This window comes from Glandiceps talaboti, chromosome 14 (genome assembly GCF_964340395.1).
Source record: "Glandiceps talaboti chromosome 14, keGlaTala1.1, whole genome shotgun sequence".
NCBI classification, from domain to species: domain Eukaryota; kingdom Metazoa; phylum Hemichordata; class Enteropneusta; family Spengelidae; genus Glandiceps; species Glandiceps talaboti.
In genome coordinates, this window is record NC_135562.1 from 10104618 (window position 1) to 10132610 (window position 27993).

Sequence of the window (27993 nt, forward strand, 5' to 3'; positions counted from 1 at the left end):
AAAAATTATATTTGAAAATAACAAAAACAAAGCCGATGAAAGTAATCGATCAGAAAAGATCATGCATAAGATAAATTTGTGTAATGTTTTTTTGATTTTCTATACGATACTAATCAATTACCACTGCAGTTGAAAAAATGAAAAACACACACAAACAGACTAATATAATAATAATAATGGAGAAATCTTTCTGACTATACAACCACATGTCAATGGCTACACACATTTATTGAACTAATAAGTCAATGGTGAAAAATTACCACCACACCGGCTATTTAAGTATATATTTTGGTATTTTCTGACGAGTCATTGCCTCATGGCGTACTTAGTCTGTCAAGAGTTTATAGTTCAACCATTTACTTGTAGACTATATTTACAAATTTACAACACAACTGAGATAAATGGTAATCGGTATAAAATACAGGTGTGCCCTTAATTTGGCATATAACCTTTGATTCTTTATTTGTTTCTATGGATACAAAGTGTTTATTAAGGTAAACAAACCTGTAGCTATACCAATGACTGTATACATGTACCGTGACATAGCATGTAAGCTTTGCTGTCCACTACAGAGTTATCTTTCCATTGTAATTCGATCAACGGACTTTGCAACAAATTCTCTGTGTTGATGTGGTTGCTATGATGACATTACAGACCTCTGTGGGTCCTACATGAATATCACCCATTTTCACATTTAAGTATTACATCTAGATAAATAGTAAAATTCCACTTGACTAGTAAGTGTTGCATTAATTGTGTAATACCAAAGTTGAAGTTTCCACTGGCATTCGGATGTGGTCAATTAATTATTCACTTATCATTTTCATCGCTATTATAATTGTTAAAATATAAGGTAAAGTATCGACAAAATTAGAAAATTTGACGTTCGGATTAAAAAATGAACATTTGTTTGCTAATGTTAACGATATACTATTCATTACCACACTCACTCTGAACAGCAGTAAATCAATTTAATAACACCGTGTATCAGCGAATTGGTAATGATTAAATAATCTTACATTGATGGTATGTCTTCACTTAGTAAGGCTGGATTATTGAAAATGTTTTAGTGCCTATACTACATTTATAAAACACCATTAAGGTTGCTGACAAACACTTTAGTAGGCAAATAAGTTGACCAAACATAAACAAAACTGTCATTTTAAAGTACGGATGAGTATGTTTAAAGTGGTAATATGGATGAGGATTGGAGGTATTTATTTTGGAGTGTTAATTTATAAAACAATTTTGGCTTCCTGCTTGAAAATCAATGTGAAACAACATATGTCAAATCCTTGCTTGTAACTCAATACATGGCAAAAGATTAATAATTTTGTAAAATCTTGTTATTATATGTACAATACCAAACTTTTTATGCAAATTTGAGCTTTTTTGCAATTTGTTGATTCACAAAAACCTCTTGGTCAGTGGCATTTCAACGGGATAACATTGTTTTATAAATTAAATCTCCACAATAAATACCCAATCCTCATCCATTTGAGTGCTTCCTTAGAAAGACTACCATATTGATCAAATCTAGAATACCAATATATGCAGTAGAAGGTCACCTTTAATAAAATATATATATTATATTAACAATGAATATTATTTAAACAGTATTTATATATCTATCTCATAAACTGTGACAGTGTCCAGCTGTTGACTCGAAACACATGAAAACTTGAATACGTTTCTGTGTAAAAAAAACAAGCTTACATATGCAGTTTGATAATATACAATGAAATTCATATGACCAGCATGAAAGGAACATACACTACTGTGATTTTCAAGATAAACTCAATTCATAAGACTCCTGTATACAAAAAATTACACTCTTTTGTGGGAATGTTCAATTCAAACAATAAATACCAAGTGTGGTATCTGATAACAGGAGGTCATAAAACAGATGCCGTGAATTCAATCTCAGTCTAAGGTTCAATCCATTGTATTGCAACACTGTCTATAAAAATATTGTGCTTGGTAACAGTCAGTCTAGATATTGGCGTCTTGTATTTTTATGATCTCCTGTTATCAGATACCACACTTGGCATTGATTGTTTGAATTGAACTTTCCAAAGAGTGTAATTGTTTATATGCAGGGGTCTTATCAATTGAGTTTATCTTGAAAATCACAGTTGTGTCTATTCCTTTCACGCTGGTCATTTGAATTTCATTGTAAAGGTTCACATAGTATAGAACAAGTTATATCACTGAATTATTTCTACATATTGACAAAATAACACGAGTAATGTGGCTGTGGTTAAAAGATGATATAATGGTAGAATAAGTTGTCACATAAAAACATTATGACTGTCCTTTAAATGTCGTGAGAAACAAAATGAGTACACAAGTGTACAGTCTGTGAAATCTCTTTTCTATAACTTCATGTAAAATACAATTGTGTTTTTCTCAAACTCCAATTTTTCATTACTGCATAGATTATGTACATATTTGTCAGATAGTGATAAAGATTGGCAAATACAATGTCATTGTTGCTATGGTAACAATGTCACTATATAAGTCACACAATCAAGTCTATATCTCTGAAGTATTTCCCCTTTTATGTTATGGGAATTAAATTTACAATATCTGATATCTTTAATCTACAACATTGTGTACAAATGCAAAAACTTAGTTCTTTGTTTAAACAGTAACTGATACTGATTGAGATGAGTTTTAAATTTAGAATTACCATGGTAACATTGATTTTCGGATATACAGCAAATCATGATTTGTTTCTCTGGCATCCCATTAACAATCATTACCCATAATGCACCATTAAATGAGCAATATATAGAATAGCATAGCAAGGAAAGTTGCATTTATGAATGACTAACTTGTAAAAGGTAATGTTAGGTCCAACTTTTAATTTGGTAAGGTTCACTGTATTTCAGAACTCAAGTTTCATCAATATTAATTAATTTCAGCTTTATGTTATATTAGTGTTTCAAATATCAGTTTAAAATAATACACTATCTACTACTTTGTGAATAGTTTGTCTGGTTCATTATACTTTATATAATTTCTCAACATCCACTATGGTTTTAGAATTAACTATTAGTTCTACTTTTCTTGATGTGGCCATATCAACACTTTCACTGACATGGTGTATCACATCTCAAGATGTTCAGTGAGTAACTCATTCACTGTGAATACACCCTGATACATTGATTGTCATAGTCAACTACTATGACTTGACATAGCTCATCATCAGTAACACAGACACCGGTCACACTCTTCAACCCATCCCCATCACTGTCAATACGACATATGAAATTACCATGGCAATCAAACTTTTGTACCTTGCCATTACCCAAATTACTGACATAGATATTCCTATCCCTGTCAGTGGTTACACCACATGGTATATTCAGCTGACCATCATTATTTCCCATTCTGCCAAACTTGTGTAGGAATTTCCCATTACTATCAAAGACTTGTATACGGTTGTTATAATGATCAGCTACAATAACATTGCCATTCTTTGATACATTGACACCATAGGGGTGATTAAACTGACCATCTCCATCACCCTTACTACCAAATGACATGATATATGTACCATCTTGTTGATAGATTCTAATGCAATCACCATAAAAATCAGCTACATACACTCTTCCATTCAAAGGACTAATGGCAATACCTATTGGATTTTCACAATCTCCCTTCCCAAAACACCTTATCCATTTACCATTCTCATCACACACATCTACCTGTTTGTTGCCAACATCAGTAAAGAAAATTTGACCACTGGATGAAATGGCAACAAAATTAAGTTTACATGGTTGATCTAAATTCTTACACTCAATAATTTGTGTATCCTTACCAGTAATTATGTCAAACAATTGCAACCTATTATTACTCATATCACACATTACAACATAACTGTTTTTGATAACAGCTATTCCATACAACCAGTTACCTAGCTGTCCCCTCCCCTTACCTGGCTGTCCTATTTTACGTACCAACCCCTTCTGTGGAATGACCCTAATCATAGCAGGTGACCCTTCTACTGGTTTATTTCTAACTTTGACTGATAGTTCATGACATCCTGTCATAGTACCAGTGTATGTCACTGAGAATATGTCATTGTTATTGTCTGTAACTTTCACATCCTTTATCTTATAGTCAGGTGTCTTCATCTCTGCTTTGATGTCTCCTTTCTTTGCACTTCGCGTCTGCTTCCTGTCAGACTTATCTTGTCTTGTCAAAGTTGTCTTGACATCCGCACCGATTCTTGTAACTTTAGGAATATCAGCAAGTTTGTACTTGATATCAGCACCTGTTAAAATATCTCCTAAAGATTTGTCGTCAAAGAAGTCTTCCGACTTTTTGAACTTGATGTCGTCATCCTCAACTGGTTCACCTTTCACCTCGATTGTCATCAGTTCTTTCATTTGTGACGTCATCCCTGTCTTAGCTGACATCATCTTGGCAGCATTCCCATCATGCATCACTTCCTCTGCAAACTCCACTACGTTGCTAAGGTAGTTTTCAGCAATGTCAAGTTCTTTATACTGTGCTTGCAGTTTTTGTTGTCTACTTCCATATTCTTCTTTCAGCTGTTTCTTCAGCTGTTTTCCATTTTCTCGTATCATACGAGTGATTTCCATGATTGTCTTTTCCATGTGGTCGTCGAGTTTCTTTTCTTCAACGCCAACACGGCTATCTAAAGACTGTGACACACATTGAACACGTTGTTTGTTGGTCTTTCCCTCCTTTTCTTTCATTTTCAATTTGTCCACCATTTGCACCAACTCCTTAGTGTACTCAGTTGCTGCATCTTTCAGATATCTATAATTGTGCTCAGTTATTTTATGATCGAGAGCTGTGCATTCGAGACAGATGGGGACTTCGCACGTATCACAGTAAAACTTCAACGGTTGGGTTGGATGTTTGTCGCAGTACATCGGTGGCTGTACCAAAGCTGGGTCAGTTGACTTTGTTTTGTTGTAGTCAGCAAGCGACATAAGTCGGTGACCACGGGTTAGTGGAAACTTCTGATGAGGTCTTGCACAACTATCGCAGAGAAACATTGCACAGTCGATACATCTTACCGTGTTCTCGCCCTCTGCGCATCCTCCACATTTCTGCGATTCTGTCAGGTTTTCATCTCGTTCACTGAACTGTCTTACTAACTCGTTGAGGAAGAAGTTGTTAGGTAGATCTGCCACTCCCCCTGTTGGTATTATCTGTTCATGGCGGCACAAAGGACACATTAGGGCTGAACTCTTGTCAGCTAGCGTCGACAGGCATTTCTGGCAAAAGCTGTGACCACAGGACAAACTTTTAGCATTTTGGTAACGTCCAAAACATATTCCACAATTCAAGAAGTTGGCGTCTATTTTCTGTAAGAATTTCGTCGCCTCTGCTGCCATCTTTGCTTGAACCCGGTAGTGTGAGTTGTGTTCGGCTACACCAGTTGTTGAGTATTTACCAAATGGAATGCCTACGTCATCAGGTCATAGGTGATCAAGTTCCGAGAAATATCCATTGAAAAGATTTCGTAGAAATATTAAACTTTTTAAAGCTGGTTGCCATGGCATGGGGTCAGATTGGAATTTGACAGTGTTGTGAATCTTTTATTTTTAAAATGTTTCTATTGATTCAATAAATTTGATCATGCTCGTCGAAACAAAAAATTAATGCGTGCCTTCATCTCAGTACTTTATCAAGAATTTGACAAATGGTTTTCAGAGATTTAGTGACAACTCTATTTTTCATGAGTTAGTAGTAATGGTTTTACTTTTATAAAAAGTTAGAGACCAACCTGTTTGGTTTTTTTTAAAAGACGTTACGCAAAGGTGATTCTATTTTTTTCTGTTTTTCATTACCCGACCCAAATTTTCAATTTCGACATAAAAATATAACAATACATTTTTTTATTTTCGCCCGCCCTTAATAGTTTGCAGAAAAGCGTCCTCTCTGGCAAGAATAAGCAAGTGCCTGGACTGTCGATGCCATTTTAATTTCCCCTCGTGGGATGAATAAAGTAATTCTGATTCTGATTCTGATTCTACAATTGTGGCGACGACAACGACACATGTTCATAGACAGAGCATTTCTTTCATGACGGAAGTTATTCAAGTGGGGGAGGGGGGAGGGGGCTGAAAACATGACAATTGTGTAGAGAAGCTGGGAAAAGGCTTGTTTCCAGGAATCCAATAAAAAGAAGACAGAGAACAGGAAAAGGAGAGGCAGAGAAACATGAAGATGAATTTTTGTTTCTGTACTTTTTTTTAATCGACCGTCCAATAGTTGCCATGAAAAAGTATTTTAAAAATAGGGTCACTCTAAGAGGGTTGTCATTTTTAACTGCCTGAGGGCGATGTTTTTGGTCGGGTCATTTTGAAAAACACTACTTCAAGTTGGGATCATTTTGGAAAAAGAACATAAATGTACGAATGAATATCTACTGAATTCAAGAAATATAAACAATAAGTTTAATGCGACAATGTACATGTATACACTAATATCAAAATACAGCAAATGATGGCATCACACCAACATGGATTGTTTTTCAGGGTTTTGTTTAGTGTGTAATTTTTGAACCAAGTATTAGTACATGGACAGTCAGCAAGTCATATATTGTCATGTCCGTATATTGTCATATAGTATTTTTTTTAATGATATAGTAGTCAAGAAATCGATGTTTTCTTGTGATTTATTTAAATTTGATATGAAAAGCTACTAAACCATGACTATATTATTCCTGGCCCACAGTAAAGATATCCTATAAAGACACAGCAGCAATTTGATTTTTCTCTGAAATCGTAAGCAAATGTATGTGATGCAAACCATAACATGGCTCTCCAGAACCTATAGTTTATGAAAATGTATGTCTTTCATCTTTAAGAGAGAAAACATGTGAGATGAAAAAAGTGTGTTAACTGATATCATCGCTGAAGAAAGAAAACAGACGTGCATTAAGGTCAAGAAGACAAACAATTTCTTATGTTGTTGTCTTACATGTTTAAAAAATGCTGAGGTCGCGATCGGAGGCTTAAACTAGGGTTGGTTGGGTTATTGGAAACAGACAATTTTTGGCCTTATTATTAACTATATAGATTTGAATACCTACAGAGAATGACACTGCGATGACGAAATAAAGGCATAACCTCATAAATATAGTGATTTGAATTCGAATCCTATAATTGAAATTGTTTCAATGTCTCTAAAACACATTTTTCCTTTGAATTGCAAGTTAATCACAACAGGTTCAACGACACACTACCACAACTGGACTACGGACGTTAATCGATGGCGCTATGTAAGTGTGATGTGTTATTATGTATTTCTTCTCCTCGCAGAGCAGAGCCACCGGAAGGACATGACTGAAAGACAATGAATGAATAAATGAATGAATGAATGAATAAATGAATAAATGAATAAATGAATGAATGAATGAATGAATGAATGAATGAATGAATGAATGAATGAATGAATGGGCGAACGAACGAATGAATATTTAGTTATTGAATATTTATTTATATGGATCATAGGAGGAATAGGTAGTGTAGGTTATAATTTCGTGTGTAAATAAAATGTGGATTTAAACGTAGCTTTATATATCACTTGGGAAAGGTAACATGATAATGAATACAATCGATAGATTCTATTGATGAGGATATTCTGTCAGAGTCTCGATCGGAGGTTTACTTTCAAATTTTCTGACTGATCAGTTTACAGTGTATTCAATAAAAGAAATCCTATGGAACGTTTCAATTATTGTAGATAATACATTAAAAATATATATCATTAATATAATTGTAATAATTTGTTACTTCCATCTCCCAAAGAGCGGACAGGCTTTTAGATACCAACATTTCGTAAAGGTTTTGAAAGTCAGACATACTATATTACGTCAGCTGTGTCAGTGAGAGTGAAATAGTATGTAAAGAGACTCAGCCCATGCATGCTGTAGTAAGAAACTATGGTAGGATAAGTACACTGTCGTTACACTTATAAAGTATACAGACATTCATAACACATTTCCTGACGCAGACAATGACAAAGAGAGCAGCACGTTTCTTACTTTATGAAAGTATTTAACAATTACAGATGAGGTACAGTATTGGTCTGTATTTGTTACACTTTATACTTTCATACTTTCGTTGAAAAATAATCGTCCTGCGTTCGGTGTCATTTCCCTATCATACATACGCACTAGTGAAAGTGTGAACCCTGCAATGAAACAACATGCAAATAATTACAAAAAGAGACCACCTAAAAGATTCTATTGTCTCTATGCAGTACTTTCAATGTGAGGCACGTTGAAGCAACCAAATAAACCCTTCCACACATGACCTCCAGAGGGCGTGATATCCGACCGGATTTCATACGTCTTCGGATGATTTGAACATTGTTCGATTGAAAATAATAAGATAAAATAGAACAGTTTTAATTTGGTTTATACAGCTTCACTTATAGTCAACTTCTTGGCGTATCTAAACAAGAAATAGTGAACAGTATTCAAGCCTCATTCGAAAGTGAAGGTTGCCAGCCAAGGAAAACAAACTTTAAAGAATAATAACTTTGTAAAAAAAAACAAAAAAAAAACAACAACGTACGACCAACATTTTTTACACATATAACTTTTTTCTCACAAATCTGGATATTTCCTCTATCATAATCCATGATATCATTACATAGATAGGAAATTAACCTTTTTAGCTTTTTGTATTAGGAAGGAGGAGTTTGATAAAATTGAAACCGAAAGTTGTCAAAGAAACTTTACAATTATTGCAGCTAGTACTTGTTTTGCCATTTGTTGGCGACTGACCTTCAAAATCAAAGTATTTGTAAAAATTATAGTAACTGTAAAACATCTGTGAATTTAGTTTAGGTGAATATCAGGTCACCTTGTTTCTTTTAAATTGGACTCGTGTATCAGTATACAAATGACGACTTGTCTGTTTGTATAACCATAAATCACTGAGCTGAACAATAGCTAGTAAACTATTCAACCGTAAATACCACAGCACATTGTCATGATTGTAGCAGTACGTAACACAACACCGATTTAAGTTGTTTACATTCTGACTCACTAGTACAATGTAGGTGAAGAATGTCAGAGTTCAAAGTTCAACTAATGTCACCTGTAGACGATCGACATAAAAGAAACTTTTGATAAAAATAGTGCTGTGTCCACATTTCAATAGGTGCAGACTACGTCAACCGTGGCGGGGAAAGTTTTAGAGATAAGCTACTGAAACGTAGCCTGTTCTATGAGGGCGCTGTCTTTATTTCACGGTGTCAACAAACTATGCAATAAGTTGTTTTGGCGCCAATACTGTCATCACGTGATGACAGAAGTCTGATAATATGTAGAACTGTTCTCAACAAGACCGGGCTTATTTAATAAAATGTCCATTACAGCAAAAATAATGATATCTAATCCCATCAGAGTATATTACATTAATTGTTCTTATTTTCTTAGTAATTCCAATGTTGCAGACAAACTGATACATGTAACTTGCACATATATCGTTAGTATTTTCACATTGTGCTTTTATCATTATAACATGAACCACTTCTCAATCGACAACCATTCCATGTTATTCTCCTTATAAATTCTGGTGGCATTTTGCATGTGTATACATTGAACATATAATTACATGAATTATCAGATATTATAAACTTCGATTTAAAACGTAATGACAAAGTGACAAGCCAACTAAACAAAACTTTTAGAAAAATGTCATACATTAGGGAAAGTTTTGCTTTATTAGTTTCTATACAATGTTAGTCAATATAGTGCAAAACGAAAACAGTAGTCAATATAGTGCAAAATGATAAAGAAAGCCAACAGACTAAAATACTAACATGAGAAATAAGGACATCATGTCAAATACCACAGATCTGAATTTATTACAAGTCAGTATCAGGTCAAATAGTGTCTGACCATTGGTGCATGTATACTTTGGCGAGAACACTGATCATGATTGACCATTGGTGTATACCATAGCGGGAACATTGATCATGATACTTATCAACTGAATAATCTTGTTGACTATTCAACCAGATGTCAATGAGTTGAAAACATTCAATAAACTAATCAATAAATTGTAAAACAAATTACCTAGCACACCAGCTATTTAAATTGGTGTTGTATTTTCTGACCAATCACTTCGTTCATGAAGTGTTTTGTATGTCAAAGTTTATCGTTCAACAATGGTCACCTGTGGACGGACGTGATGAATGCTAATCAGTATAAAATACATAAAGGTCCTTGACTTGGTACTTGATCCAAATCTCATTGCTATAAATGCGAAGTGAAGTGTTAACAATCTTCTGTATCTATACCAATGGCAGTAAACACGTACCATGACATAACTTATAGCATGTAAGCTGTGCTGTCCACTAGGGAATTACATCTTTCCATCATAAAGTATACACGGCTACAGCTATGGCTACAAATTCTTAACAAAAGCACCTTTTCCAGACATACCACCGACATTATACTCATAGCCAGTAAGACACACTATCCAGTAGAGAGTTATCGTTCCGGCATAAAACCAAAAGGCTTTGCAATAAATCGTGTGAGAGCCACGTCATCAGGTCACGGGTGATCAACATTCGAGAAATGTGTATTCAAAAGATTTCGTAGAAATACAAAAGTAGTTTGTTTTGCAAGTTGCCATGGTCAGTCGGAGGTCGGTCGTCGTGAGGTTTTAGGACGGGGGGGGGGGGGGGGTGGCTGCTGGGGGGGTTGGTGTGGGGGTGGGTTGCTGGGTGCGTGAGACATGTTCGTCATAGCTCTTTTTCTTAGCGTAAAGGTATGTTAGTTATCCAAACAAGTAAAGGCATCGTAAAAGTTACAACATTGTATTCGTAACGTAAAATTTCTTATGCAGCCATGGAAAATAAAGTTGTTTTTGTAGGGCGGGGGGGGGGGTCTGTTAGTTGCTATGGTCATGTCTGAATTTGACAATGTACGACGTCGATGCGTTCATTTTCTCCAGTTAATTATCTGGTTTGAAATGGCTGTAGGTGAGTTTCATTTTATTTCAGTCTATGCTCCTGGTAAAGTTGCAATTGAAAGGGGAAATTATTACTAGGAAGTAGTTGTTTTTTTATTAATAGTTAACATTTTTACTTTTATCAACAATCGGAGAGCAACTTTTTTGCAAGTAATTTACAAAAGTGGTGTAAAAGACTGTAGTGATGTGAATTCAAATCCTCTAACTGATATTCTTTCAATCTCTCTAAAATGTATTTTTCCTTTGAAGTATAAGTTACTAGTAATGACAACAGGTTCAATGACACACTCTCACCACTGGACTACATCCTTGTAGGACGTTAGATGGCGCTATGTATTAAACCGTGATGTGTTATATATTTCTTCTCGTCATAGAGCAGAGATACCGATACCGGAAGGACATGAATAAAAGACAACGACTGACTGATTGACTGACTGACTGACTGACTGACTGACTGACTGAATGAATGAATGAATGAATGAATGAATGAATGAATGAATGAATGAATGGGCGGACGGATGAACGATGAATATTTGTTTATATGGATTATAGGAGGAATAGGCAGTGCAAGTTAAAATTTCGTGTGTAAACAAAATGTGGATTTAAACGTAGCTTTATATATCACTTGGGAAAGGTAACATGATAATGAATACAATTGATAGATTCTATTGATGAGAATATTCTGTCAGCGTCTCGGAGGTTTACTTTCAGTTTTTCTGACTGATCAGTGTACAGTGTAATTCAATAAAACAAACCCTATGGAACGTTTCCATTATTGTAGATAATGTATTAAAAATACTTAATATTAACACTGTAATAATTTGATACTTCCATCTCCCAAAGAGCGGATAGGTTTTCAGACACCAACATTAGTATTTTGTAAAGGTTTTGAAAGTCAGGCATGTCAGAGAGTAAAACAATATGTAAATGTACACGTTGTAAGAAGCTATGGCAGGATAAGTACACTAATGTTACTCACATATAAAGTATACACACATTCATAACACATTTCATGATATAGACAAGAACAATGAAAGCAGCAGTGAGATTCCTTAATGAAAGTATGACATAAGATTTATGAGATATGGTACATTGGTCACTTTTTAACATGATGATATGTATTCGTTACACTTTATACTTTCATACTTTCATTGAGCAATACTCGTAATGCGTTCCGTATTATTTCCCTATCCTAGACAAGTGTCAACCCTACAATGAAACAACATGCAAATAATTACCAAAAAAAGACTGCCTGAAGATTCTATTCTCTCCTAGTCTTGGACGGTTACACAGACTCTCGCCGTTGAGGGGCTACACCCCCCCCCCGGTTTGGGTGTAGCCCCCTCAACGGTGACAGTCTTGGTAACCGAGACTCTCCCTTTGTGAAGTACGCTGTAGCAACCAATTAAACCTTTCCACACATGCCCTCCAGGGGGCGTGATTTCCGATCGGGGTTTCACACATCTTCGGATGATTTGAATATTGATAGATGTTTGGTACTAGAATAAGAACAGAACAGTTTAGGTGTGAAAAGTTTCACTCATAATCAACTTTTTGGTGAGCTATAGTCACGTGTTTCAGTCGACAATGAAGATTGTCAGCCAAAGAATACAAAAGAAACATGAGCTTAGCAAACAAACAAAATAAAATATAACCAAAACTGGTACATAATTTTATGTAGCTTTTTACGAACCTGTAACAAATTTGGAGATTTCGTCCATAATAATCTATGATGTCATTATTTGTAGAAAAGTAGCTTCTTGTATTTAGGAAGAGTTTTCATAAAATTGACACTGAAAGTTGTCAAACTCTACAGTTATTACAACCAGTACTTGTTTATCCACTTGTAAGCGATCTACCTTAACAATTAAGGTATTTGTAAAAAGTATACTATAACTGTAAAAACATTTGTGAATTTATTGTAGGTTAGTATCAGGTCAACTTGTATCTCCTAAATTAGAATGGTATATCAATATACAAATGACGACTTGTTTGTTTGTATAACCATATAATCACTGAGTTGAACAATACCTAGTAAACTACTCAATAATAAATAACATTTATCACATTGTCGTACCTACCACAGCATACTGACTGACTAGTAGGTGAAGTGTGTCAGAGTTCAAAGTTCAACTAATTACACCTGTAACTGAGGTAAAAGTAACTTTAGATAAAAATACTGACGTGCCTATAATTCAATAGATGCAAACCACGTCGACCGTGGCTGGGAAAGTTTAGAGATAAGCCACTGAAAGGTCTACGCAGACACGTAGCATGTTCTATGAGGGTGTTGTCTTTCTTTCACGGTGTCAACAAACTATGCTATAACTTGTAAGTTGTTTTGGTATCAATGCTGTCATCACGTGATGACAGAAGTCTGATAATATATAGAACTCTGTTTCTACATATTAACGGGTTTATTTATTAAGATGTCCATTACAGCAAAAATAATAATATCTTATCCCATCAGAGTTTATTACGACATTCTTATTTTCTTAGTAATTCCAATGTTACAGACAAACTTATACATGTAGCTTGCACATTTATCGTTAGTATTTTCACATTGTGCTTTTATCATTATAACATGAACAATTTCTCAATCGACAACCATTCCATGTTATTCTCCTAATACATTCTGGTGGCAATGTGCATGTGTATATATTGAACATATAATTACATGATTCATCAGATATGTTAAACTTCGATTTAAAACGTAATGACAATGTGACATGCCAACTAAACAAAACCTTTAGAAAATATATCATGCATCAGGCAAGTTTTCATTAGTTTCTATTCATTATTAGTCAGTGTTGTGCAAAACGAAAACGGCCAACGGACTAAAATACTAATTTGGCAAATGATGACATCATGTGAAATAACGCAGATCTGAACTTATTACAGGTCAGTATCAGGTGAAATAGTGTCTGGCATTGCTGTATACCTTGGCGGAAACATTGATCATGATTGACCATTGGTGTATACCATGGCGGGAACACTGATTATGATTAACCATTAGGGTGTATAATTTGGTGGGAACAATGATCATGATACTTATCAACTGAATAATCCTGTTGACTATAAAGCCATACGTCAATGAGTTGAAAACATTCAATAATCTAAACAATAAATTGTAAAACAAATAATCCAGCGCACTGGCTTTTTAAGTCACTTCCTTCATGACGTACTTTGTATGTCAGAGTTTATAATTCAACCATATACACCTGTAGACAGTTTATATTTTAACCAGCCATACCTGTGGGTGATTTATAGTTCAACATTAGAAGTTGTACACAACCGTGATAAATGGTAATTAAATCGGTATAAAATACAAGCGTGTCCTTAATTTGTACAACCTTTGATTCCTTATCTGTTTCTATGGGTACAAAGTATTTACTATGGTAAACAAACTTCTGTAGCTTCTACATTTGACACCTTTAACAGAGTCAGATTTAGTACTCTGTCAGACCGAGATAAGATAAGCTGAAATTTCTTTTTACAGATAGTTTTGGGAAAAACACAACACAATTTATAGAAAAGGTCTTCCTTAGTAGGAAAATCAGGTCGTACAGACCTAGCTAGTTATGTATGATTTATTTTACTTGATATTTTGCATTAATTTATCCATCTATTTAACACTGTATTTTTCTTTTAAGTTCACGTTCAAAAGTGACATATAAGTTGGGCTGGGAGGTTTCATCACTTTATTGTGAGATTGTACTAAAGAGATGTAATGTAATACCTCATGCCACTATAATAAACAAATTACTTCTCTTTAGTAATATAATAAACAAAATACTTATACCAATGACTATACACGCACCGTGATATATCACGTAAACTATGATGTCCACTTGAGAGTTATCTTTCCATCATAAAATACACATCTCTATGGCTACAAAGTCTTAAAGAAAGCATATTTACTTAGATATACCACTGACTGTAAGGCACACTGCCCATTAGAGCATTCTTTTTCCATCATGAAACCAAACGACTATGCAATAAATCATGTGTGTCACATGACATGGTTGCTATGATATTACAGACCTCTGTGGGTCTTACATGACTATCACACCTTTTTGACATTGAAGCATTGAATATAGAGATGAATAGTAAAATTCCACTTGACTAGTAAGTGTTGCATTAATTATGTTATACCAAAGTTTAAGTTTGCACTGGCATTAGGATGTGGTCAATTAAATATTAACTTATCATTTGATATTTCTCATAATATTGTTCATTTCACATTGATTTCAATTTTTTCATGTCACATGCGTTTACGCCTTTCTTTTGTAAATGACATGTAGAAAATAAAATTAAGACAAAATAAAGACAAAACAAATCATTTGATAAATACACAATGTGGAGCAACTAAAATTTTGAGTCAATTGCAAGGGAAAATTAGAATTAGACCTATCCATAACATTGTTCTATAAATTAAAAGTCCCAAATAAATGACAAATCCTCATCCATATATCCACTTTCATTGTAGGTAAAGTAGATTTGAAGTGATTCCTCAGAAGGACCATTGATGTTTGATTATCATATTCATCAAATCTACAAAACAGAACCAACATATACTGGTACATAATTCTATGTAGCTTTTTATGAACCTGTCACAAATATGGAGATTTTGTCCATCATAATCTATGATGTCATTATTTGTAGAAAAGTAGCTTCTTGTATTTAGGAAGAGTTTTCATAAAATTGACACTGAAAGTTGTCAAACTCTACAGTTATTACAGCAGTACTTGTTTATGCACTTGTTAGCGATCGACCTTAACAATTAAGGTATTTGTAAAAAGTATACTATAACTGTAAAAACATTTGTGAATTTATTATAGGTTAGTATCAGGTCAACTTGTATCTCCTAAATTAGAATGGTATATCAATATACAAATGACGACTTGTTTGTATAACCATATAATCACTGAGTTGAACAATACCTAGTAAACTACTCAATAATAAATAACATTTATCACATTGTCGTACCTAGCACAGCATATTGACTGACTAGTAGGTGAAGTATGTCAGAGTTCAAAGTTCAACTAATGACGCCTGTAACTGAGGTAAAAGTAACTTTAGATAAAAATACTGACGTGCCTATAATTCAATAGATGCAAACCACGTCGACCGTGGCTGGGAAAGTTTAGAGATAAGCCACTGAAAGGTCTACGCAGACACGTAGCATGTTCTATGAGGGTGTTGTCTTTCTTTCACGGTGTCAACAAACTATGCTATAACTTGTAAGTTGTTTTGGTATCAATGCTGTCATCACGTGATGACAGAAGTCTGATAATATATAGAACTCTGTTTCTACATATTAACGGGTTTATTTATTAAGATGTCCATTACAGCAAAAATAATAATATCTTATCCCATCAGAGTTTATTACGACATTCTTATTTTCTTAGTAATTCCAATGTTACAGACAAACTTATACATGTAGCTTGCACATTTATCGTTAGTATTTTCACATTGTGCTTTTATCATTATAACATGAACAATTTCTCAATCGACAACCATTCCATGTTATTCTCCTAATACATTCTGGTGGCAATGTGCATGTGCATATATTGAACATATAATTACATGATTCATCAGATATGTTAAACTTCGATTTAAAACGTAATGACAATGTGACATGCCAACTAAACAAAACCTTTAGAAAAATATCATGCATGAGGCAAGTTTTCATTAGTTTCTATACATTGATAGTCAGTGTTGTGCAAAACGAAAACGGCCAACGGACTTAAATACTAATTTGGCAAATGATGACATCATGTGAAATAACGCAGATCTGAATTTATTACAAGTCAGTATCAGGTCAAATAGTATCTGACCATTGGTGTATACCATAGCAGGAACACTGATCGTGATTGACCATTAGGGTGTATACCATAGCAGGAACACTGATCGTGATTGACTATTGGTGCATACCTTGGCGGGAAAACTGATCATGATACTTATCAACTGAATAATCTTTCTGACTATAGAACCACACGTCAATGAGTTGAAAACATTCAATAAACTAACCAATAAATCGTAAAACACATTACCTAGCACACCAGCTATTTAAGTTTATTTTGTATTTTCTGACCACTCACTTCCTTCATGAAGTACTTTGTACGTCAGTGTGTATAATTCAACGGTACTTGTAGACAGTTTACAGTTGAACGAGCTATACCTGTTCATGATTTATAGTTCTACATTTGAAGACTGTACACAACCAAGATAAGTGGTAATCGGTATAAAATACAAGCGTGCCCTTAATTTTGGACAACCTTTGATTCTTTATCCGTTTCTATGGCTACAAAGTGTTTATTAAGGTAAACAAACTTCCGTAGCTTTTGTACTTGACGTCGTCTTTTTACAGAGTCTGGCTTTCGTACTCTGTCAGACCAAGATAAGCTGAAATTTCTTTTTACAGATAGTTTTGTGAAAAACAGCGAAATTTATAGCAAAGGAAGTCGAAGTCTTAACGAAAGTAACTTTCTATACATATACCACAGACAGTATACTCATAGACTGTAAGACACACTGTTCACTAGCGATTTATCTTTCCACAATGACACCCAACGACTATGCAATAAATCACGTGAGTGCCACATGACATGGTTGCTATGACATTATACAGACCTCTATGGGTCCTACATGACTATCACCCTTTTTCGACATTGGAGCATTCAATCTAGATGAATAGTAAAATTCCACTTGACTAATAAGTGTCGTATTAATTGTGTTATACCAAATTTAAGATTCCACTGGCATTAGTATGTGGTCAATTAAGTATACACTTACCATTTGGTACCTTTCGTGATTGTTAATTTCACATAGATTTGAATGTTTCCATGTTTAAATTTCACATGCTTTTACATCTTTCTTTTGTAAATGAAATATAGAAAAATAAACTTACAAGACGAAATAAGGCCAAAACAAATCGCGTGATAAATTACACAATGTGGGGCAATGTTCATTTTGAATCATGGCAAAATTAGAATTGGACCTATCCAAAATCATTCATTCAGTCCGTTACCAAGCAACCAAATTATGGACACAAGAAAATACCATGGATTGTTGTGATATTTTATTCCAGTTTACGTATTTACTCTATATCTACAAAATCTCTATAAAACAAGACAAAGGTAAAGTATCAACAAACTTAGAAAATTTGACGTTCGGATTAAAAAAGGTATGTTTTTTGCTCATGTTAAAGATATACTATTCAAGATGATATACTATTAATTACCACACTCACTCTGAACAGCAGTAAATCAATTTAATAACATTGTGTATCAGCAAATTGGTACTGATTAAATACTCTTACATTGACGGTATGTCTTCACTAAATGACGTTAAAATATTGAAAATATTTTAGTGCTAATAATACATTTATAAAACACCATTAAGGTTGCTAACAATCACTTTAGTAGGCAAAAAAGTTGACCAAACATAGATAAAACTGTCATTTAAAAGTATTGGTGAGTATGTTTAAAGTGGTCATATAGATGAGGATTGGGTATTTATTCTGGAGTTTTAATTTATAAAACAATTTTGACTTCCTACTTGCAAATCAATGTGTAACAACATATGTCAAGTCCTTGCTTGTAACTCAATAAATGACAAAAGATTAACAATTTGGTAAAATGTTTGTTATCGTATGTACAATAGCACACTTTTTATGCAATTTTGAGCTTTTTTGCAATTTGTTGACTCACAAACACAGTCTTGGTCAGTGACGTTTCAGTTGATTTTCCAAGTAGGAATGCAGGATAACATTGTTTTATAAATTAAAACTCCAAAATAAATACCCAATCCTCATCCATTTGAGTGCTTCCTTAGAAAGACTACCATGTTGATCAAATCTAGAATACCAACATATACAGTAGAAGGTCACCTTTAATAAAGTATATATATTATATAAACAATGAATATTATTTAAACAGGATTTATATATCTATCTCATAAACTGTGACAGCGTTGAGCTGTTGACTCGACACACATGTACAACTTGAATACGTTTCTGTGTAAATAAAAACACACTTACATATGGCTTGAGAATATACAATGAAATTTATATGACCAGCATGAAAGGGGTAGACACTACTGTGATTTTCAAGATAAACTCAATTGATAAGACTCCTGTATACAAAAAATTACACTCTTTTGTGGGAATGTTCAATTCAAACAATAAATACCAAGTGTGGTATCTGATAACATGAGGTCATAAAACAGATGCCGTGTATTCAATCTCAGTCTAAGGTTCAATCCATTGTATTGCAACATTGTCTATTAAAATAGACCTCCTGTTATCAGATACCACACTTGGCATTGTTTGAATTGAACTTTCCAAACAGTGTAATTGTTTATATACAGGGGTCTTATCAATTCAGTTTATCTTGAAAATCACAGTTGTGTCTATTCCTTTCACGCTGGTCATTTGAATTTCATTGTAAAGGTTCACATAGTATAGAACAAGTTATATCACTGAATTATTTCTACATATTGACAAAATAACACGAGTACTGTGGCTGTGGTTAAATGGTGATATAATAGTAGAATAAGTTGTCATATAAAAACATTATGACTGTCCTTTAAATGTCGTGGGAAACAAAATAAGTACACAAGTGTACACTCTGTAAAATCTCTTTTCTATAACTTCATGTACAATACTATTCAAAGTGTTTTTTCTCAAACTCCAATTTTTCATAACTGCATAGATTATGTACATATTTGTCAGATAATGATAAAGATTGGCAAATAGAATGTCATTGTTGCTATGGTAACAATGTCACTATATAAGTCACACACTCAAATCTATCTCTCCGAAGTATTTCCCCTTTTATGTTATGGGAATTAAATTTACAGTATCTGAAATATTTAATCGACAACATTGTATATAAATGCAAAAAACTTAGTTCTTCGTTTAAACAGTAACTGATTCTGATTGAGATGAGTTTTACATTTAGAATTACCATGGTAACATTGATTTGCTGATATACAGCAAATCATGGTTTGTTTCTTGTTACCCATTATGCACCATTAAATGAGCAATATATAGAATAGCATGGCAAGGAAAGGTGCATTTATGAATGACTAATTTGTAAAGGTAGTGTTAGGTCCAACTTTTAATTCGTTAAGGTTCACTGTATTTCACAACTAAAGTTTCATCAATAAAATCAATATTAATTAATTTCAGCTTTATGTTATATTTGTGTTGCAAATATCAGTTTAAAATAATACAGTATATGAATAGTTTGTCTGGTTTATTATACTTTATATAATTTCTCAACTTCCACAATGGTTTTTGAATTAACTATTAGTTCTACTTCACTTCCATATCAACATTTTAGCTGACATGGTTTATCACATCTCAAGATGTTCACAGTGAGTAACTCATTCACTGTGAATACACCCTGATACATTGATTGCCATCGTCAGCTACAATGACTTGACATGGCTCATCATGAGTAACACAGATACCGGTCACACTCTTCAACCCATCCCCATCACTGTCAATACGACATATGAAATTACCATGGCAATCAAACTTTTGTACCTTGCCATTACCCCGATTACAGACATAGATATTCCCATCCCTGTCTGTGGTTACACCACTTGGTAAATTCAGCTGACCATCATTATCTCCCATTCTGCCAAACTTGTATAGAAATTTCCCATTACTATCAAAGACTTGTAGGCGGTTGTTATTACAATCGGCTACAATAACATTGCCATTCTTTGATACATTGACACCATAGGGGTAATTAAACTGACCATCTCCATCACCTTGACTACCAAATGACATTATATATGTACCATCTTGTTGATAGACTCTTATGCAATGACCATACACATCAGCTACATACACTCTTCCATTGACAGGACTAATGGCAATACCTATTGGGTGTTGGAAATCCCCCTTCCCAAAACACCTGATCCATTTACCATTCTCATCACACACATCTACCTGTTTGTTGCCAACATCTGTGAAGACAATTTGACCATTGGATGAAATAGCAACAAAATTAGGCTTACATGGTTGATCTAAATTCTTACACTCAATGATTTGTGTATCTTCACAAGTAATTATGTCAATCAATTGCAACCTATTATTACTCCAATCACACATTACAACATAACTGTTTTTGATAACAGCTATTCCATACAACCAGTTACCTAGCTGTCCCCTCCCCTTACCTGGCTGTCCTATTTTACGTACCAACCCCTTCTGTGGAATGACCCTAATCATAGCAGGTGACCCTTCTACTGGTTTATTTCTAACTTTGACTGATAGTTCATGACATCCTGTAATAGTACCAGTGTATGTCACTGAGAATATGTCATTGTTATTGTCTGTAACTTTCACATCCTTTATCTTATTGTCAGGTGTCTTCATCTCTGCTTTGATGTCTCCTTTCTTTGCACTTCGCGTCTGCTTCCTGTCAGACTTATCTTGTCTTGTCAAAGTTGTCTTGACATCCGCACCGATTCTTGTAACTTTAGGAATATCAGCAAGTTTGTACTTGATGTCAGCACCTGTTACAATCTCTCCCAAAGATTTGTCTTTAAAGAAGTCTTCCGACTTCTTGAACTCGATGTCGTCATCCTCAACTGGTTCACCTTTCACCTCGATTGTCATCAGTTCTTTCATTTGTGACGTCATCCCTGTCTTAGCTGACATCATTTTGGCAGCATTCCCATCATGCATCACTTCCTCTGCAAACTCTACTACGTTGCTAAGGTAGTTTTCAGCAATGTCAAGTTCTTTATACTGTGCTTCCAGTTTTTGTTGTCTACTTTCATATTCTTCTTTCAGCTGTTTCTTCAGCTGTTTTCCATTTTCTCGTATCATACGAGTGATATCCATGATTGTCTTTTCCATGTGGTCGTCGAGTTTCTTTTCTTCAACGCCAACACGGCTATCTAAAGATTGTGACACACTTTGAACACGTTGTTTGTTGGTCTTTGCCTCCCTTTCTTTCATTTTCAATTTAGCCACAATTTGCACCAACTCCTTAGTGTACTCAGTTGCTGCATCTTTCAGATATCTATAATTGTGCTCAGTTATTTTATGATCGAGAGCTGTGCATTCGAGACAGATTGGGACCTCGCACGTATCACAGTAAAACTTCAACGGTTGGGTTGGATGTTTGTCGCAGTACATCGGTGGCTGTACCAAAGCTGGGTCAGTTGACTTTGTTTTGTTGTAGTCAGCAAGCGACATAAGTCGGTGACCACGGGTTAGTGGAACCTTCTGATGAGGTCTTGCACAACTATCGCAGAGAAACATTGCACAGTCGATGCATCTTACTGTGTTCTCGCCCTCTTCGCATCCTCCACATTTCTTCGTTTCTGTCAGGTTTTCATCTCGTTCACTGAACTGTCTTACTAATTCGTTGAGGAAGAAGTTGTTAGGTAGATCTGCCACTCCCCCTATTGGTATTATCTGTTCATGGCGGCACAAAGGACAAATTAGGGCTGAACTCTTGTCAGCTAGCGTCGATAGGCATTTCTGGCAAAAACTGTGACCACAGGACACACTTTTAGCATTTTCATAACGTCCAAAACATATTCCACAATTCAAGAAGTTGGCGTCTATTTTCTGTAAGAATTTCGTCGCCTCTGCTGCCATCTTTGCTTGAACCCGGTAGTGTGAGTTGTGTTCGGCTACACCAGTTGTTGAGTATTTACCAAATGGAATGCCCACGTCATCAGGTCATAGGTGATCAAGTTCCGAGAAATAGCCATTGAAAAGATTTCATAGAAATATCAAACTTTTTTTAGCTGTTTGCCATGCCATGGTGTCAGATTGGAATTTGACAGTGTTGTGAATCTTTTAATTTTAATGTTTCTATTCATTCAAATTTGCTTGTGCTCTTCGAAACAAAAAATTAATGCATGCCTGCATCTCAGTACTTTATCAAAAATTTGACAAATGGTTTTCGGAGATTTTGTGACGACCCTATTTTTCATAAGTTAGAAGTTATGGTTTTACTTTTATAAAAAGTCAGAGACCAACCTGTTTGCAGTTTTTTTAAAGACGTTACGCAAAGGTGATTCTATTTTTTTTCTGTTTCTTATTACCCGACCCAAATTTTCAATTTCGACAAAAAAATAAAACAATACATTTTTTTATTTTCGCCCGCCCTTAATAGTTTGCAGAAAAGCGTCCTCTCTGGCAAGAATAAGCAAGTGCTTCGACCATCTATGCTATCTACAGTTATGGCGACGACAACGACACATGTTCACAGACAGAGCATTTCTTTCATGGCGGAAGTTATTCAGGGGGAGGGGGCTGAAAACATGACAATTGTGTAGAGAAGCTGGAAAAAGGCTTGTTTTCAGGAATCCACTAAAAATAAGATAGAGAACAGGAAAAGGATTGGCAGAGAAACATGAAGATGAATTTTTATTTCTGTACTTTTTTTTAATCGACCGACCCATAGTTGCCATGAAAAAGTATTTTAGAAATAGGGTCACTCTAAGAGGGTTGTCATTTTTAACTGCCAGAGGGCGATGTTTTTGGTCGGGTCATTTTGAAAAACACTACTTCAAGTTGGGATCATTTTGGAAACAAGAACATAAATGTACGAATGAATATCTACTGAATTCAAGAAATATAAACAATAAGTTTATTGCGACAATGTACATGTATACACTAATATCAAAATACAGCAAATGATGGCATCACACCAATATGGATTGTTTTTCAGGGTTTTGTTTAGTGTGTAATTTTTTAATCAAGTATTAGTACATGGACAGTCAACAAGTCTATACTATTGTCATATAGTTTTTTTAAAATGACATAGTAGTCAAGAAATCGATGTTTTCTTGTGATTTATTTAAATTTGATATGAAAAGCTACTAAACCATGACTATATTATTCCTGGCCCACAGTAAAGATATCCTATAAAGACACAGCAACAATTTGATTTTTCTCTGAAATCGCAAGCAAATGTATGTGATGCAAACCATAACATCGCTCTCCAGAACCTATAATAGTTTATGAAAATGTATGTCTTTCATCTTTAAGAGAGAAATAATGTGAGATGAAAAAAAAGTGTGTTTCCGATAACTGACCTCAGAAAATAGGGTAGGTAGGTCGGGGATTTATCTTATGTTATCTTATTTTATTTTCATATTTTCAATTGTTGTTATTTTCGAATAATATTATTTCTGCACAAAAACAAACAAAATACCCCTTATGTAGTAGTTTGATAAAATATGTACATACATCGCTGAAGAAAGAAAACAGACGTGCATTAAGGTCAAGAAGACAAACAATTTCTTATGTTGTTGTCTTAAATGTTTAAAAAATGTTTAGGTCGCGATCGAAGGCTTAAACTAGGGTTGGTTGGGTTATTGGAAACAGACAATTTTGTTTCTGGCCTTATTATTAACTCTATAGATTTGAATACATACAGAGAGTGACACTGCGATGACGAAATAAAGACATAAGCTTAACTTCATAAATATAGTGATTTGAATTCGAATCCTATAATTGATATTGTTTCAATGTCTCTAAAACGCATTTTCCTTTGAAGTATAAGTTAATCACAACAGGTTCAACGACAAACTACCACAACTGGACTACGGACGTTAATAGATGGCGATATGTAAGTGTGATGTGTTATTATATATTTCTTCTCCTCGTAGAGCAGAGCCACCGGAAGGACATGACTGAAAGACAATGAATGAATGAATGAATGAATGAATGAATGAATGAATGAATGAATGAATGAATGAATGAATGAATGAATGAATGAATGAATGAATGAATGAACGAACGAATGAATATTTATTTATATGGATCATAGGAGGAATAGGTAGTGTAGGTTAAAATTTCGTTTGTAAACAAAATGTGGATTAAAACGTAGCTTTATATATCACTTGGGAAAGGTAACATGATAATGAATACAATCGATAGATTCTATTGATGAGAATATTTTGTCAGAGTCTCGGAGGTTTACTTTCAAATTGTCTGACTGATCAGTGTACAGTGTAATTCAATAAAAGAAATGCTATGGAACGTTTCCATTATTGTAGACAATGTGTTAAAAATACTTAATATTAACATTGTAATAATTTGATACTTCCATCTCCCAAAGAGCGGATAGGTTTTCAGACACCAACATTAGTATTTTGTAAAGGTTTTGAAAGTCAGGCATGTCAGAGAGTAAAACAATATGTAAATGTACATGTTGTAAGAAGCTATGGCAGGATAAGTACACTAATGTTACACATATATAAAGTATACACAGACATTCATAACACATTTCATGATGTAGACAAGAACAATGAAAGCAGTGAGATTCCTTAATGAAAGTATGACATAAGATTTAAAAGTTACAGATATGGTACATTGGTCACTTTTTAACATGATGATATGTATTCGTTACACTTTATACTTTCATACTTTCATTGAGAAATACTCGTAATGCGTTCCGTATTATTTCCCTATCCTAGACAAGTGTCAACCCTATAATGAAACAACATGCAAATAATTACAAAAAAAGACCGCCTGAAAGATTCTATTCTCTCCTAGTCTCCGACCCGGGTTACACAGACTCTCGCCGTTGAGGGGCTACCCACCCCCCCCCCCCCCGGTTTGAGTGTAGCCCCCTCAACGGTGACAGTCTGGGTACCCGAGACTCTCCCTATGTGAAGTACGCTGTAGCAACCAATTAAACCTTTCCACACATGACCTCCAGGGGGCGTGATTTCCAATCGGGTTTCACACATCTTCGGATGATTTGAATATTGATAGAAGATTGGTACTAGAATAAGAACAGAACAATTTAGGTGTGAAAAGTTTCACTTATAACCAACCTCTTGGCGAGCTATAGTCACGTGTTTCAGTCGTCAACAATGAAGATTGCCAGCCAAAGAATACAAAAGAAACATAAGCTTACCAAACAAACAAACTAAATAAGATATAACCAAAACTGGTACATAATTTTATGTAGCTTTTTACGAACCTGTCACAAATCTGGAGATTTCGTCCATTATAGAACATGCTACGTGTCTGCATAGATCTTTCGGTGGCTTATCTCTAAAGATTCGCCGCCACGATCGACGTATAGTCTGCACCTATTGAATTGTAGACACATCACTATTTTCATCTAAAGTTTGTTTTATCTCGATCGTCTAGAAGTGACATGTGTCATTATTTGTAGAAAAGTTGCTTCTTGTATTTAGGAAGAGTTTTCATAAAATTGACACTGAAAGTTGTCAAACTCTACAGTTATTACAGCAGTACTTGTTTATCCACTTGTAAGCGATCGACCTTAACAATTAAGGTATTTGTAAAAAGTATACTATAACTGTAAAAACATTTGTGAATTTATTATAGGTTAGTATCAGGTCAACTTGTGTTTCCTAAATTAGAATGGTATATCAATATACAAATGACGACTTGTTTGTTTGTATAACCATATAATCACTGAGTTGAACAATACCTAGTAAACTACTCAATCATAAATAACATTTATCACATTGTCGTACCTAGCACAGCATACTGACTGACTAGGAGGTGAAGTGTGTCAGAGTTCAAAGTTCAACTAATTACACCTGTAACTGAGGTAAAAGTAACTTTAGATAAAAATACTGATGTGTCTACAATTCAATAGATGCAAACCACGTCGACCGTGACTGGGAAAGTTTAGAGATAAGCCACTGAAAGGTCTACGCAGACACGTAGCATGTTCTATGAGGGTGTTGTCTTTCTTTCACGGTGTCAACAAACTATGCTATAACTTGTAAGTTGTTTTGGTATCAATGCTGTCATCACGTGATGACAGAAGTCTGATAATATATAGAACTCTGTTTCTACATATTAACGGGTTTATTTATTAAGATGTCCATTACAGCAAAAATAATAATATCTTATCCCATCAGAGTTTATTACGACATTCTTATTTTCTTAGTAATTCCAATGTTACAGACAAACTTATACATGTAGCTTGCACATTTATCGTTAGTATTTTCACATTGTGCTTTTATCATTATAACATGAACAATTTCTCAATCGACAACCATTCCATGTTATTCTCCTAATACATTCTGGTGGCAATGTGCATGTGCATATATTGAACATATAATTACATGATTCATCAGATATGTTAAACTTCGATTTAAAACGTAATGACAATGTGACATGCCAACTAAACAAAACCTTTAGAAAAATATCATGCATTAGGCAAGTTTTCATTAGTTTCTATACATTGATAGTCAGTGTTGTGCAAAACGAAAACGGCCAACGGACTTAAATACTAATTTGGCAAATGATGACATCATGTGAAATAACGCAGATCTGAATTTATTACAAGTCAGTATCAGGTCAAATAGTATCTGACCATTGGTGTATACCATAGCAGGAACACTGATCGTGATTGACCATTAGGGTGTATACCATAGCAGGAACACTGATCGTGATTGACTATTGGTGCATACCTTGGCGGGAAAACTGATCATGATACTTATCAACTGAATAATCTTTCTGACTATAGAACCACACGTCAATGAGTTGAAAACATTCAATAAACTAACCAATAAATCGTAAAACACATTACCTAGCACACCAGCTATTTAAGTTTATTTTGTATTTTCTGACCACTCACTTCCTTCATGAAGTACTTTGTACGTCAGTGTGTATAATTCAACGGTACTTGTAGACAGTTTACAGTTGAACGAGCTATACCTGTTCATGATTTATAGTTCTACATTTGAAGACTGTACACAACCAAGATAAGTGGTAATCGGTATAAAATACAAGCGTGCCCTTAATTTTGGACAACCTTTGATTCTTTATCCGTTTCTATGGCTACAAAGTGTTTATTAAGGTAAACAAACTTCCGTAGCTTTTGTACTTGACGTCGTCTTTTTACAGAGTCTGGCTTTCGTACTCTGTCAGACCAAGATAAGCTGAAATTTCTTTTTACAGATAGTTTTGTGAAAAACAGCGAAATTTATAGCAAAGGAAGTCGAAGTCTTAACGAAAGTAACTTTCTAT

At 34.5% G+C, this 27993-nt stretch overlaps 2 protein-coding genes across 2 annotated transcripts; both read right to left on the bottom strand.

The window, feature by feature from the left end:
- Positions 1-3143: 3143 nt before the first annotated feature.
- On the bottom strand, positions 3144-5379 carry LOC144445231 (E3 ubiquitin-protein ligase TRIM71-like). The gene has a single exon (XM_078134773.1). The coding sequence runs from the start codon at positions 5376-5378 to the stop codon at positions 3144-3146; it is 2235 nt and encodes a 744-aa protein (XP_077990899.1). The 5' UTR covers position 5379.
- Positions 5380-20379: 15000 nt separating this feature from the next.
- On the bottom strand, positions 20380-22614 carry LOC144445232 (E3 ubiquitin-protein ligase TRIM71-like). The gene has a single exon (XM_078134774.1). It carries the CDS (start codon positions 22612-22614, stop codon positions 20380-20382), a length of 2235 nt encoding a protein of 744 aa, XP_077990900.1.
- Between the last annotated feature and the right edge of the window lie 5379 nt (positions 22615-27993).